This window comes from Colobus angolensis, unplaced genomic scaffold (assembly GCF_000951035.1).
Source record: "Colobus angolensis palliatus isolate OR3802 unplaced genomic scaffold, Cang.pa_1.0 Scaffold19, whole genome shotgun sequence".
In the NCBI taxonomy this organism is placed as follows: Eukaryota; Metazoa; Chordata; class Mammalia; order Primates; family Cercopithecidae; genus Colobus; species Colobus angolensis.
The window spans coordinates 16,612,486-16,627,874 of record NW_012115043.1 but is presented as its reverse complement, the minus strand read 5'-3'; the positions used below and the strand labels follow the sequence as shown (position 1 = coordinate 16,627,874).

The 15,389-nt window shown below is 40.5% G+C and overlaps 1 protein-coding gene across 6 annotated transcripts in view; it reads right to left on the bottom strand.

The window, feature by feature from the left end:
• The window catches only part of RAB27A (RAB27A, member RAS oncogene family), a 107,887-nt gene that overhangs the window by 17,272 nt on the left and 75,226 nt on the right, over positions 1 to 15,389 (bottom strand). For all 6 annotated transcript variants that reach the window (XM_011940542.1, XM_011940545.1, XM_011940543.1 and 3 more), the window contains 3 exons: positions 11,547 to 11,632; positions 9,754 to 9,857; positions 4,464 to 4,587 (listed from right to left, as the gene is read on the bottom strand). In XM_011940542.1, coding sequence (XP_011795932.1) covers positions 4,464 to 4,587; positions 9,754 to 9,857; positions 11,547 to 11,632 — 314 coding nt within the window. The remainder of the gene's footprint in view (positions 1 to 4,463; positions 4,588 to 9,753; positions 9,858 to 11,546; positions 11,633 to 15,389) is intronic.

The window sequence follows — 15,389 nt, the reverse complement described above, 5'->3', positions numbered from 1 at the left end:
AGATTGACTTTATCCAAAGAAAATACCGCTAGCATGCTTACCTGTCAAGCAAAATATCTGCTAGCGTGCGTATGTGACAGGAACTCAGTGTTGTCTTGAACCAGCAGCAGCAACATCTGGAAACTGATCATCAGTGTAAATTTCTGGGCTCCAACCCAGACCTACTGAATCAGAAACTGTGGGACCCAGCATTCAGGTGACTGATTCTGATGCACACTGAAGCTTGAGATCTAATAGTACCTTCTAAAAGAGGAATGTTGCCAATATTTCATTCTGCTTTCTCTTCTATTTGTCACTGACTTGGTAGCTATCTTTTTAAAGTGTTTCAGGAACCATGTGAACTGTAATCATTTGGCTGGCAGGAGTGCAAGTTTGAACAACTTTGTTTTGTTCTCTAACTTCATTGAAAATATCACTCAATATAATACATTAGAAACCATTATGTTGCATTTGTTCCAGGAAAATTCAATTGGTTTACCATACAGATCCCTTTGATTTGTTAGGAAGTGACCTGAGAGCTTCATATTACAATTTAACCAAGTTTCACGGCAAGAACAAAAAAAACAGACAAACAAAAAAAAAAAAACCATGGAAAATTAGGGGTAGACTCAGGTCACTACAAATTTTTTTTTCTGATATTCATTATCATGCATACAATTTGCCCTTTACATTTTTGTCTGTTGTATGAAGTCCTCATTCTCAAATTTACTTGTCCCAGCACACACAGATAAATATTCCATATTCGTACTGCAGTGTTCTTCATTAGGCTTACAAAGTTCTTCTGAGACATGGTTTTTTATTCTTTGAATGCATGTTTATTCCAGAGAACCACCTGTAAACCAATGATCTGGGTTTTTTTAAATTTGTTTATTTTTGTTTGTTTGTTTTTTAAGACTGAGTTTTGCTCTTGTTGCCCAGGCTGGAGTGCAATGGTGCGATCTTGACTCACTGCAACCTCTGCCTCATCAGGGTTCAAGCGATTCTCCTGCCTCAGCCTCCTGAGTAGCTGGGATTACAGGTGCCTGCCACCACACCTGGCTAATTTTTTTGTATTTTTAGTAGAGATGGGATTTCACCATGTTGGCCAGGCTGGTCTAGAACTCCTGAACTCAGGTGATCCACCTGCCTTGGCCTCACAAAGTGCTGGCATTGCAGACGTGAGCCACCGCACCTGGCCCCAGTGATCTGTTTTTATGACTTGAGAATAGAAGACAGCAAAATAGTAACAAAAAATAATATAAATTTCTCAAACAACATACAAATTATATGAAGACATGCCATAAACTTTATCCTGTTTTCTGTTAGCACATGGTTAAACTAAACAATATAGTCCTTTAGTGCATGTGCAACCAATGTAAATGTTATAAGAATGAAACAAAACACCTGTGAAAATAATCATTAAAGTTATATGCCATATTTGTGAAATGCATGTGAACCAAATTGTTCCATATTTTCCTCTGAAAGTGTCAAACAGCCTACCGAACTACATGTTATGCTTTCTGTATATCCTAAGGGACTCTGTTTTCAGCCCTTTTCTTTCTTCAAGACTTTCAATCATTATCTGCTAAATCCTCTTTTCTCATTTTAACCCAATTCAAAAACTATAGATTGAGATTCTCTCTATGAAATACTCCATAACCATCGTGACTTGGGCACAGGGCATCCCTCACATACCCCATATGACAGAAGGAAAGGTTAGGTTCTGTGATACCAGACAGGCTGTGGAATCCTAAGAACCAGGCACAGGAAACAAGCAAAGGGCTGAAAAAGCCCACAGGGACAAGAGGTCAAGCCTGACCCTCCCCGCCCAGTACTTGAGAATACACTCGAATGTGCTTGTTTGATCTAGCTAACTCCTCTGCTTTTTTTTTTTTTTTTTTGCATTTACTGACATACTCTCAAAAGAATGCTCTAGATCCATGGTTTCCATTGCTTCATCACTTACTTCCTCCTTACCCATTGCAACACACCTCACAGCTTCAACACTTCAGTATTCTCTGTGGTATTTGATCTCTCCCTGTTTCTTTTCTACTACATTACATGAGTGCCTCTCAGGGGAGCAGGGGGGCATTTCAGAATGGCCGGTAAGGCTCTGTCAACCTCCACCTCAGAATCACCTAAGTCACGGGTTCTCAACCATTGCACATGAAGATCACGTGGGGAGCTTTTAAAAGATACCAATGCCCAGGCTTTGTAATAAGTCAACTTGGCTAGGCTAAACAACATTTCCCAGAATTCCCTTTCTGGTTAGGGTGGGCCAGAAAAGAGATTTGGGGGCAATTTTGGGGGTGGGAAGTGAAGCGACATCCATTTCATAGCCCTCATACATTGTCGCTTATCTGCTGGCTCATCTTGTTGGCATAAACCTGCAACTAGACCTGCACCTGGGCCAGGTGAATGTTGTTAGCCCTCTGACAAAGGGCCCCAGTTTCTGCAGGACACCCACACCAGCCAGGTCAGAGGCAACAGGAAGTGACATGGGTTTTAGTCCCTCAGCATGGGCACCAGCTGGTTCTCACTTTTTCCATCTATCCCCCACTTCACATCCTTCTTCCCTTCCTGTCTGCCTGTCCTGTCCTTCAAACTTCAGCATCAGACACAAAGACAACACCTTACAGAGACTACTTACCCAGCTCCCACAATTGCATATGCTCAAATTCCTGTAACAGAGCCCTTCATGTATAGGTACGCTTCTTCAGTTGAACCCTGCCTGAGAAACTCCTCCAGATCAATTATGGCTGATGATCAGAGGTGAAGCCCAGACATGAGCATGGGTTAAAAGTTCTCTGGATGTTTCTAACATGGTTAAACACCATCTGCCCTAGGGTAAAAACCTCTACATGCAATTGCAAATCCTTGCCAGTGTAAGCCTATAGTGGAGGGGAGTCCTTCAGCTAAGCTAGACTTGAAAAAAACCTAAAATCCTGCCCCACTCTGTTTTTTTCCTGATTTATTCTTCCTTTTCCTTTCTCACAAAGCTAGCCTCTGCCCACCTCACAGACCACTGCAATCTATCAATCTCTAGTCTTTCCTCTCTCTCCACCTATATAGCCTCTAGACTGATCTGGAAATGTAAACATAACATCCCTCCATGCTCAAAGACTTTCAGCAACTCCCTGTCCCCCAGAGATCAAATCTAATCTCCTTACCTGGTATTCAAACCTCTCCAGAGTCCGGCTTCTTCCTACCTGGCCAACCTATCCTCCCCGTCCCTTCGCAGTAGAAACCCTACCAGCTTTCCGAACCTCTATCAACCAAAGAAAGAATAAAGAAGATCACACAATAAAAAGGGAAAGGTTTTTCCTTGGCCTCCTTGGATTCTGCCAACCACCAAGGCCACAAGCTGGGTAACATCCCCTACACCATCTACACCGTCTCTATTTCCCTCCCCTCCCTTCTCAACCCACTTGCTTCCTTCCTCTTTTAATGCTAGTAAGGGTTTGAATTTACATATGGGTTCTCATTGTATGAGAGGTAGAAAGAAAGTAAAGTACAAATTCCTTTTAGAGGCACTCTTAACACTTTAATACTTTAATAAGCAGCAGCTGACCACTTCTTTCATGTCCAGTTCATGCTGCTGCTGCTGCTATGATCCTATTCCCGGAACTCAAGGAGAACGACAGTATTTTGCCAACCCTCCACCACAAGACCATAGACTAAGCCGAAAGAGATCTCACGCTCCTCTCCCAGCATAGAAATTTCAAAACCAGCATCTAGTCTGCAGTAACCAATAACCTCTTCTTATATGCTAGCGTTCTCTATAATAGTATATGAAGTGGCTTTGAAATTTGCTTGCTGAGGCTGGGTGTGGTGGCTCATGCCTGTAATCCCAGCACTTTGGAAGGCTGAGGTGGGTGGATGACAAGGTCAGGAGTTCAAGACCAGCCTGGCCAATATGGTGAAACCCCATCTCTACTAAAAATACAAAAATTAGCCAGGCGTGGTGGTGGACTCCTATAGTCCCAGCTACTTGGGAGGCTGAGGTAGGAGAATCGCTTGAACCCGGGAAGCAGAGGTTGCAGTGAGCTGAGATTATGCCACTGCACTCCAGCCTAGGCAACAGAGTGAGACTCTGTCTCAAAAAAAAAAGAAAAGAAAGGAAAAGAAAAAAGAAATTTCCTTGCTTAACATGGAGGATTTCTTTACCCCAGGAGTCTCTTATTTGCATCTTGGAAAGAAGACCTTACACTCTTAAGGCGCCTCTGAGACAACTCAAAGTTGTCTCTCTGCAAATGCCAAGAGCTTGAGAAAATGGGACCAAAGCACTGAAGGAAGCCCTTGCCACATGCATTTTCAAAGGATCCTACTATCATATAATATAAAAAGGAAACATTCAACATGCCCCAAGGCCTATGGCTGAGGTTTATGCTTTAATTTCCCACTTTTGTCTTTTTCATTACCATTCTCCTGCTAATGTTTATATCGAAAATGTTTTCTCTAGACTTCTCCACAAAATTACTCACCCATATTTCTCTGCGAGTGCTATGGCTTCCTCCTCTTTCACTGCTCTCTGGTCCTCCAGATCACTCTTGTTTCCACATAGCACAATATCTGGGTTTTCACAATATGCATGCATCTGTAGCTGGCCTATTAATATAGGAAAGTTTATTATTATATAAGTAAATAATAATGTAAGTGTATGATCAATGAACAAAACACGCAAAAGTGCTTTGAAGACTGTAATGTATATATAGATATTGGGAATTGATATAATGCTTTCAAAGCATCAATAATCTTATCTGTAAAGCTGAATAGTTGGGGCAGAAATATAAAACCATTCTCAAGCACATACCCCAGTTCATTGATATCAGAGAGTTGATAAGAGAATGTGCTACCTCTCAAGTGTGAGGGCCTACATGTGCACACACACACATACAAAACACCCTTCTTTTTTATGATGGCTGTTTGAAAAGAAACTTGGAGGAGTTCCTAGGGTTTATTGCTAATCTTAAAACTGTTTTTATGTGTTTTTTTCTCCATAGCAATGACATTTCTAAAAGAATTGTTTTTCTCCAAACTAATCTATTTCTATCCAAAATGTTTTCCACATTTTTCTATTATCCTAGGGCAGAATCAACTCATTTAAAACAAACAAGATACAGGCTTCAACGAGAAGGAAAGACCCAGAATAAACAGGAAATGATTCTGTCACCAAAACCAAGTGGAAACAGAGGACTATAATTCTCATTCCACAGCATTTATTTCACCTGAAAACCTGCAAATAGGCACAATTATAAAAAGCCATTGACTCAAACCAAAGAGCTTCACTAAGCTAAATAGTTTAATCTTTCAAAGTAGGAAAATAACACCTCATTTCTGATTCATCAACCCCAGAATAAAATTAAGGCCTAAACTTCCACAGTAAGTCATACTTCAAAGTTTATGGCCTAATTTATTTTTTCATCATGGTTAACCAGAAAAGTGTGGACATTTTAGTTCCTCATTATGAAGTCGTGTTCATTATATCTTATCATGAGAAAGTCAAGGAGGTAGGTGTTTACCGAGCATTAGCACAGGCTTGATACTCTGCATGGAATTTCAGAACAGTTCTTTGCCTTCATGGGGCAACCGGGGTAATAAGACCTACAGAGGAGAGACTAAACTGTGTACCATTTCATGAAAAGCCATGCCCTTTCTTTCCTCCAGGTTGTTACATACGCTGTTCCCACATCATCGAATACTTAACCACAACCTTCCTTCAAGACTTGCTTCATGGTTACCTCATTATCTTTTCTGGTCTCCAGAGTGGTTCTGTGCTCTGTTAATGCCTTATAAGGCGTTCTAGGGTCCATGCCCAGTGTGATGGCTATGAGCAAGGACTCAGAATCCAGTGTACCTAGGGTTGAATCCTGGCTCTGCCATTTACTAGCTATGTGACCCTGATGAAGTTATTTGACTGCCTCAATTTCCTCATCTGTAAATGGTGATAATGATACTATTTACTTTACACAGTCAAGGTAAGGATTAAAATGAATTAATCTAGCGATTCTGCAGGTAAACACTGTGAGCCACCGGCCTTAGCATAACCTAAGAATTTGCTGACATGCCAAGTCTCAGGTCCCACCCCAGCTCTACTGAATCAGGAATGCTGGAAATGGGGCTAGATATTTGTGTTTTTAAAAGTCCGCCAGGTGACTGAGATGCATATTCACATTTAAGAACTACTAAGTTAATATATTAAAGCATTTAGAAGAGCATATAAGTATCACCAGGAATTCTGGTTAACAGTATTTATTTTGGGCAGTCTAGGAAGCATGATTATTGGTGATTTCTTCTTTTTGTCTCATTTTTCCTAATTTTTCTACTAAGATTGTGTTTATCATAAATTAATCAGTTATTTTAAAAACTTCACTAAGAAAAAAGTCACCTACATAAATAACTACGATCTGGTACTGGACGTGATAAGGACCCTATAAACAGTATAAAATGTAATAGGGGTTAAGAGGAGGGAAAACATCTAAAACAACTAAGGTTATCACAGGAAATCTCACAGACGCCATCTTTGCTAGGCTTTAAAGAATAAGCAGAACTCCAGTTGGTTAAAAAATGGGGGCAGGTGACCGGGTGCAGTGGCTCAAGCCTGTAATCCCAGCACTTTGGGAGGCGGAGAGGGGCGGATCACAAGGTCAGGAGATCGAGACCATCCTGGCTAACATGGTGAAACCCCGTCTCTACTAAAAATACAAAAAATTAGCCGGGTGTGGTGGCAGGTGCCTGTAATCCTAGCTCTCAGGAGGCTGAGGCAGGAGAATGGCGTAACCCCGGGAAGCGGAGCTTGCAGTGAGCTGAGATCCGGCTACTGCACTCCAGCCTGGGTGACAGAGCAAGACTCCTTCTCAAAAAAAAATTGGGGGCAGGTGTGGAAAGGGTTTTTCAGACAGAGAGAATAATGAGAATAAAAAATAAAGAGGTAAAAATAAGTAAAATATATACTGTTGGGTTCTTGCACCACTTACGTGAGTCTACAGAAGAAAGTTTAGAAATGTAGGCTACTTTAAAGTTTCCTTAGGAAACACACTAGCACTGGGCATGACTTGCTTACTCCTCTGAACTCCAGGAAGACAGGGCAGTGACTACCACACTACCAAATTCCTTTCAGATTTCAATCCAGGCCCAGAGGACTGAGCCTCTGTTCTGTCTCCTCAACTGAGTGGGGCTTACTTTAGACTTTTATCACCCTTGTCAGGAGTGCATGGAGAGATTGAGTGAGAGGGAAGGGTCTGCAAGGAGCAAAGGGAAAGGGGAGGGTATATAGACCTGCTCTCCTCTCCCAGGCCAATCAGGGCCCATGAGTCAGCTACTTCTTTAATGCAACACTGCGTTCTGGCACTCACCACTGATATTTATGTGTGTGCGTGTGTGTGTGCACGCATGTGTGTATTTGTGTGTATTAAGCTATTATTTTAATTAAAAGATAAGAAATGGGCCGGGCACTGTGGCTCACGCCTATAATCCCAGCACTTTGGGAGGCCAAGGTGGGCGGATCACCTGAGGTCAGGAGTTGGAGACTAGCCTGGCCAACGTGGTGAAACCCAGTCTCTACAAAAATACAGAAATTAGCTGGGCGTGTTGGTGTGCGCCTGTAATCCCAGCTACTTGGGAGGCTGAGGCAGGAGAATCACTTGAACCCAGGAGGCGGAGGTTGCAGTGAGCCGAGACCGCACCACTGCACTCCAGCATGGGAAACAAGAGCAGAAACTCCCTCTCAAAAAAAAAAATAAATAAATAAATAAGAAATGAATGATCCTTGTAATAGTCAAAATGCTTACAGGAAGAAGAAAAATTAAAAGTACAGATAATTAACAAATGTTTATTCCTAATTAAGATTTGATATTACCACTTTTGACACTGAACATTATACCTTTTTGTTTAAATGGTAAGGGGTGCAGAATACTTTCCATTAAAGACATAAAATCCTCAATACATATAAATGTTCTTTATCTAATTGAGCAATAAGGATTCTTTTTTTTTTTTTTTTTTTTGGAGACAGAGTCTAGCTCTGTCGCCCAGGCTGGAGTGCAGTGGCGCGATCTCGGCTCACTGCAAGCTCCGCCTCCCGGGTTTACGCCATTCTCCTGCCTCAGCCTCCCGAGTAGCTGGGACTACAGGCGCCCGCCATCTCGCCCGGCTAGTTTTTTGTATTTTTTTTAGTAGAGACGGGGTTTCACCGTGTAGCTCAGGATGGTCTCGATCTCCTGACCTCGTGATCCACCCGTCTCGGCCTCCCAAAGTGCTGAGATTACAGGCTTGAGCCACCGCGCCCGGCCAGGATTCTTTTACTAAGGAAAACAAAATGCATAAATGTGTATACATATTTTCACATACTTTTGTTCTTTATCCAACTAGTTAGCCAGGATAGGCAATATTTATCTAATGTCTCAGAGTTTTAGTGTCTACCTGTGAAAAACAGGTGGGCTATTTTTCGATGCTAAGATTCTGTGAGCACTCTCTAGTGATCCCTATAAAATGGTTGATTTTAAAAAACCCCAGAACTTGTTCTGATGATGCAAAGGAGGGATGATAAGCATGGGCTGAGAGTAAGGGACCTTAAGTAGCCACTGTCATTCAGCTACAAGGGAAATAATGAGGTATGCAACTCAGCCAGGCATCTAGCGAAGTGAAGTCCCAGTAAGCATTATTATATTTGGGGAACTCATATTTAAAGTAATTAATAGCTCTTCAACTCTTAGTGGCCAACTGACTTGAGAACGGTCATAAAAGGCCATTAAACTGACAGCCAAAGCTTCATATCCTTGGATAAGTCTATTACTTTTTAAGGCTCAATGTCCTTCTCCTGAAATAAGGACGCAACACTGACCTGAATCTTTGCACAGGGTGATTGTGAGGATCAGACACAAACTATGTGAAAACCACAGTGCGCTAAATTATTTTCAAACTCATTTTTAAAATAAGGTTTTCTACTATCTAAACTATAGCCAATTACCCTTTCATAATCCCAAAACAGTAAGTAATTTTTAAGTATCAGGTCTTTTTAAATCGGTGTTTTAAAGATTTAGATGTTAAAAATTTAATATTACAGGCTTCTCTAATAGCTTCTCTAGGGTTACACTAATATGACTAAATAAGAAAAACATACATTTGAAAGCTGTTATGCAGTCAAGTGGCAGAATTCTAAATGGCTACGAACCATTTAGGAGGTTAAAATCTCTCCAAAATAAAGACTGACATATATTGCACTGGGGATCACTTTTATCAATGCAGTTGTAGAGTTTTCCATGGCAGAATCCTCCTGAAAGATGCTCTATCCCTAAAAGCTAGAAAGGGACTCTAAGCACAGAAAAGACATGAAGCCGGGGGTATGATCCATTAAGTCTTCAAAAGCTATCTTCATCTATGTAATATACATGTAATGCCCAGAGATGATAGAAGAATTGATAACATACAATAGACAAGCAGATACTTAGAGATTTAACTTCTCTAGGCTTCTACTTCCTCATCTATAAAATGGGAAAAAGAGTCTGTTCTGTGGGATAGACTGAAAAGGACAGCACACACAAAGTGCTGCCTTGGACCTGGAGCACAGGAAGTACTCAACAAATCAAAGTTATCAGTACCAGGGAGAAGCAGCGTATTTCAATTATCTTTGTCCCTAAACTAAAAACCTTCCTCCTTAAAATAGTATTTGCACTAAGATCTCCTCCAAAAAATGTATCACAGAAGTAGAGCGTAAAAAGACATTCTATAAATAAGAGGGGAGTGTGTAGCAGGACACTGGGGAACAATAACACTTACTTATCCAGTTTCTGACATTGAGGAAACTCTGCTCGTTTGTCAGATCAAAAAGTAGAAGAAAACCCATAGCATCTCTGAAGAACGCTGTTGTTAAGCTACGAAACCTAGGAACATAAAAGCAGAATGGTAAGTTAACCATGGCCCCGCTCCTGAAATATAAAGCTACAAGCAATGCCTTCAGCCTCTTCCAGAGTTTACCAATGACAAGCTACATGGTGATATTTCAAAAGTGTAGAGGATAGTTATCACTTGTATCAGTTTAAGTGTTAACAGACCATGTGATTTGAAAACCCAGCCTGCTGGACGGGGATGACAAGAACCAGCTTGTGATCTTAGTCTCAGCCAAGAATTTATTGTACAATTATGAGTTAATTTGGCCAAATGCAATAGTTTATGTTTTCCTTCTGTGAAAGCTTGACTTAACATTACAATGTGTTCCATGATCTTTTAATTTCAGAATATGCAGAGATCTCTTATCTCTGATTGCCCTTTGTTTGACTTGAAGGTAAGAAATCTCTTGACTCAGACCCTATTCTGTCTTGGAACTCTGCCTTCCAAGCCTTTATCCTCCTGTCTTCTCTGTCTTCTCTCTCTCTCTCCCCACCCCCAACCCCACCCCACCACCAGTCAGTTTCCTCTGTCTTTGCCTATATGTAAAATCTGTAACTGACAGGCAGGCTCCAGGGAAGAAAATATTGGTATGAATTTGTCATCTAATCAGCAATATTAGGTTTTTCTCAAATACTTTTCATCAATGTTTTTATTAAAAAGAGTTCTTGGCAGGGGGCCATGGCTCACACCTGTAATCCCAGTGGGAGGCCAAGGCAGGCGGATCCCTGAAGTCAGGAGTTCGAGACCAGCCTGACCAACATGGAGAAACCCCATCTCTACTAAAAGTACAAAATTAGCCGGGTGTGGTGCTGCACACCTGTAATCCCAGCTACTCGGGAGGCTGAGGCAGGAGAATCACTTGAACCAGGGAGGTAGAGGTTGTGGTGAGCTGAGATCGCACCTTTGCACTCCAGCCTGGGCAACAACAGTGAAACTCTGCCTCAAAAAAAAAAAAAGAGTTATTATCTTTTAGAGCTGCATACCACAAGTATTACAAATGAAATAATATAATGTCTGGAATTTGTTTCCAAATTATATGGTAAGGGGGTGGGGGTGAGAAGAGGTATGTGGTATAAATGAAATTATATTGACCACAATTTCATAATTGTTGAAGCTGAGTAACGGATACCTGGGTTTATCATATAATCCTTCCACTTTTGAATATCCTTGAAGTTTTCCATAATAAAAAGTTAAAAAACAAACCAAATCCTTCAAGGTGGCTTTGAGAGAAAACAGAAGTTTTAGCTAACTGAAAGAACTTTATATCAAGATTTCATGTGCCTTATTTTGGTCAAGTAACCTCTGGTCACATGAATCAATTCCAACCAGATTTCCCACTAGGTTTCAACAATCAGGTAAGAATAATGCATGTAACTTGGCCGCTTTCTTGTGGTTGAGTAAATAGCAAAAGGAAATGGAGCAAAGTGTCTATGTCAAAAGATTAAAAGAAGGAAAAGAAAAAAGTCCACAAGTAAGAATCCTAACCTCTCCTTTGACCCTGTATGAAATAAAGCCACCATTCTCATCTCAGACTGACAAATTTCCTGCTAATTTGGCAGCATACTTTATCCAAGTACAAACCAACGAATTGGCTGGCTTTTTCCTGCTCAGGTCACTGTTTAAAGAATGTAACTATTTCTCCCTTTCCTTCAGTAAGGAGCATATAACTGAAGATCTCATACCTCTCCTGCCCTGCTGTGTCCCATAACTGCAGGTGGATTCTCTGGCCTCTGCCAATGGCTCCATCCGGCCCATTGGCTCTGTACACCTAAAACAGCAAAGTGAAAGAGAAAATAAAAGAGAACTTCTGACACCAGTGAACCCTTCTCACCTTTTTATTCAGTACAAATCCCTAAGGCATCTAAACTTCCAAAGAGAATCCCATATGGAATACAACCATGTTTGTATTTATGTCAAATAATTATATCCAGGTAATGTAATGTTATACTGAAATATATGTATATATTTTATAAATATATTGTAAAATATGTATACAAAATAACTTGTATAAAATATAATATAATTAGCTTATCTTTTCTCAAAGTTCTCTTGGGTCACTAGTTTCAGGAAATATTACATTTCTGTGGCTTTTTCCAATCTCATCTTTTTTGTTTGTTTAACCAGGGGATACACGTGCAGGTTTGTTACATAGATAGATTGCATAATGCTGGGGTTTGAGCATCTATTGAACTCATCACCCAAACAGTGAACGTAGTACCCAGTAAGTAGTTTTTCAGCCCCCGTCTCGCTCTCTTCCCCCTTTTGGAGACCCCAGTGTCTACTGTTTCTGTCTTTATGTCCGTGCGTACCTATTGTTTAGTTCCCACCCTGGACCGTCAAAAATTTCTTCCTCCACAATAGCAACAAAAACACTGGTAAAAATTGTCCAAATCAACTTTTTCAGTACTCTGGAAATTAACAAAGACTTGCAACATTCCAAGGAGCATTTATTCAAGAAAAACAGCTGAATATCAGTAAAAACAGTAAGCTTTGAGGTGTTTTTTACCTTGCCCTATTCCCATCCCCCTCACTCCAGCTTGTAAAAGACTTAAAAACCACTTGCACAAATGTGGTAGCTGTGAAAACACCAGCCTAGCCACCACTGCGGACAGCAGAGACACAATAGATTTGGAGCTCCCTGAAAGACCCATAGTGAGAAACACTGTCAGGAAGCCCCTTGGAAAGCTCCAGGCCCCAGCTTTGTTTTTCTTTGACCTCATCAGAGCTTGCTCTTTGAGAACAGCCCTATCCCGAGGGCATTTGTTGAAAACTGTCAGCAGTAATTTATTTAATATCACAGCTATCAGAGGTAGCAAAACCAGTTAGGGCTAACAAAAGTCTAACAACAACAACAACAACAACAACAAAAATTTAAAAAATAGGAAATGAGATTTCTATAATGCTCCCAAATATTCCTTGGAAGCTAAAAGGCCATGTTCATGGGCAGGGCTCTACAAATGCCCAGGAAGGATCTACAAAGGTCCTAATCTCTCACTTCTGACTGACTTTGAGGTTCTTCTCAGGCAGAAAATAAAAGCTAAGGCAGAGTTGTAAACTGCCTGCAGTCGTATGAAACACATACCCCAACACACACACAGAGACTCTCAGAAAAAGCTAAGAGACTAATTGGTTCAAGGAATTTAATAAACTCTGTCCACTCATTAGCTGACCACTAAGTTCACTGAGCAGAGACTTCAGTAGCTGCATACAAAGAATACAGATGTTGCAGAATTATCCTAGAAACATTATTAAACAAACAAACAGCAACAACAAAAATAAATAAATATGCAGTAAAAACAAGAAACCCAGGTAAGGGAAAGAATCCTAGAATAGACTCATTATTTTAAATGTCCAGTTTTCAGCAAAACTTGTAAGACACACAAAGAGACAGGAAAGTATGGCTCATGCACAGGAAAAAAGCAACTAATAGAAATTATTCCTGAGAAGGCCCAGATGTTAAACTTATTAGACAAAGACTTTACATCAGGAATTATAAATAAATTCAAAGAACTTAAAAATCAGTAACATAGCTGTCCGCTAAAATTAAAGGATAAATTAAGACAAAACTGAGAAAAGTCATCTCTAGCAGACCTGCCCTACAAGAAATACTAAAGACAACTCTCAAGACTGAGGTGAGAGGACACTAGACAGTAACTTAAATCCACACAAAGAAATAATGAGCACCAGTGAAAATGTAACTGCATAGTAAATATAAAAAACATTATAAACGTTTTTTTCTTTGTAGCCCTCTTCCTCCACCAGATTAAAATTTAACTGCAGGCTGGGAGTGATGGCTCACGCCTATAATCCCCCAGCACTTTGGGAGGCTAAGATGGGTGGATCACTTGAGGCCAGGAGTTCAAGACCAGCCTGGCCAACATGGCAAAACCCCATCACTACTAAAAATATAAAAAATTAGCTGGGCATGGTGGCGAGTGCCTGTAATCCTAGCTACTTGGGAGACTGAGGCAGGAGAATTGCTTGAACCTGGGAGGCAGAGGTTGCAGTGAGCCAAGATCTCACCACTGCACTCCAGCCTGAGCAACAAAGACCCTGTCTCAAAAAAAAAAAAGATAAGATAAAAAAAGAAAAATTAACTGCATACAGCAATAATTGTAAAGCTGTGATGATGATGGGCACACAGTGTAGAAAGATGTCATTTGTATAGCAATAATGGCACAAAAAGAGGGGAGAAAACAGAGCCATATAAGAGCAAAGTTTTGCCGGGCGCGGTGGCTCAAGCCTGTAATCCCAGCACTTTGGGAGGCCGAGACGGGCGGATCACGAGGTCAGGAGATCGAGACCATCCTGGCTAACACGGTGAAACCCCGTCTCTACTAAAAATACAAAAAATTAGCCGGGCGAGGTGGCGGGCGCCTGTGGTCCCAGCTACTCAGGCTGAGGCGGGAGAATGGCGTGAACCCGGGAGGCGGAGGTTGCAGTGAGCTGAGATCCGGCCACTGCACTCCAGCCTGGGTGACAGAGCAAGACTCCGACTCAAAAAAAAAAAAAACAAAGTTTTATACAGTATTAAAATTAAGTTGCTATTAATAAAAATTAGATTGTGAAAAATTAAAATAATTGTAATCCCCAGAGGAACTATTAAAAAAGAACTCAAAATATCTAATTTTAAAAAGGAATTAAAATGATACACTAGAAAATAGAAAAAGAACACAATATCTATCAACAGACAAATGGATAAACAAAATGGTGTATCAATACAAAAGAATATTATGTAGCCATCATAAGTAATGAAGTCCTGATACATGCTACAACATGGAAGATCCTTGAAAACATCAGGCTAAGTGTAAGAAGCCAGACACAAAAGGCCATATATTATTCCATTTATATGATGTGTGCAGAAGCCAGATAGAACATTCCTGGTGGCTAAGGGGAGGTAGAAAGAGGAATGTCTGCTAATAGGTATGAGGTATGAAACTATTCTAAAATTAAATGGCCGTGATGGCCGCACAACTCCGAAAATATACTAAAAACCCCGAAATTTTTATACTTTAGATGGATGGATTTCTTTTTCTTATGAATTATATCTCAACAAATCTATTTTTTAAGTTATAAAATCAGTAACCAACAAAAATAATCACATACATATATATAGAGTCTATCAACTATACGTCAATACTGAAAATTTCGTTAAGGCCCTATTGTTATTCAGTGGGTCTTAATCTCTATAAGACTCTCTGGCAGTAGAATAAAAGACCTAGAATGGGCAAAAGGGAACTTTCTTATGTCCTGAAAGCCAGGGACCTTTCCCCCTGACAGAATATGATCCATTAAAGGACCTTTGTCATTAATTTCCTGACCACTTGTTTACCTGCTTCATGCTAGCAATGGATTTTTCAGCAACAAATGTAACCTAAGGAGAAGGCCGTCTTTCCTCATCTGCAACTGTGACACAATGACCTTCTGCCTTCCCCTCCAAAACTAGAATAACTTTCAGTCTTAAAGTCCTTAAAAAAATAAGTAAATAAAAGCTTCTCTCTTCAACATTCTGCAGAACATCACAT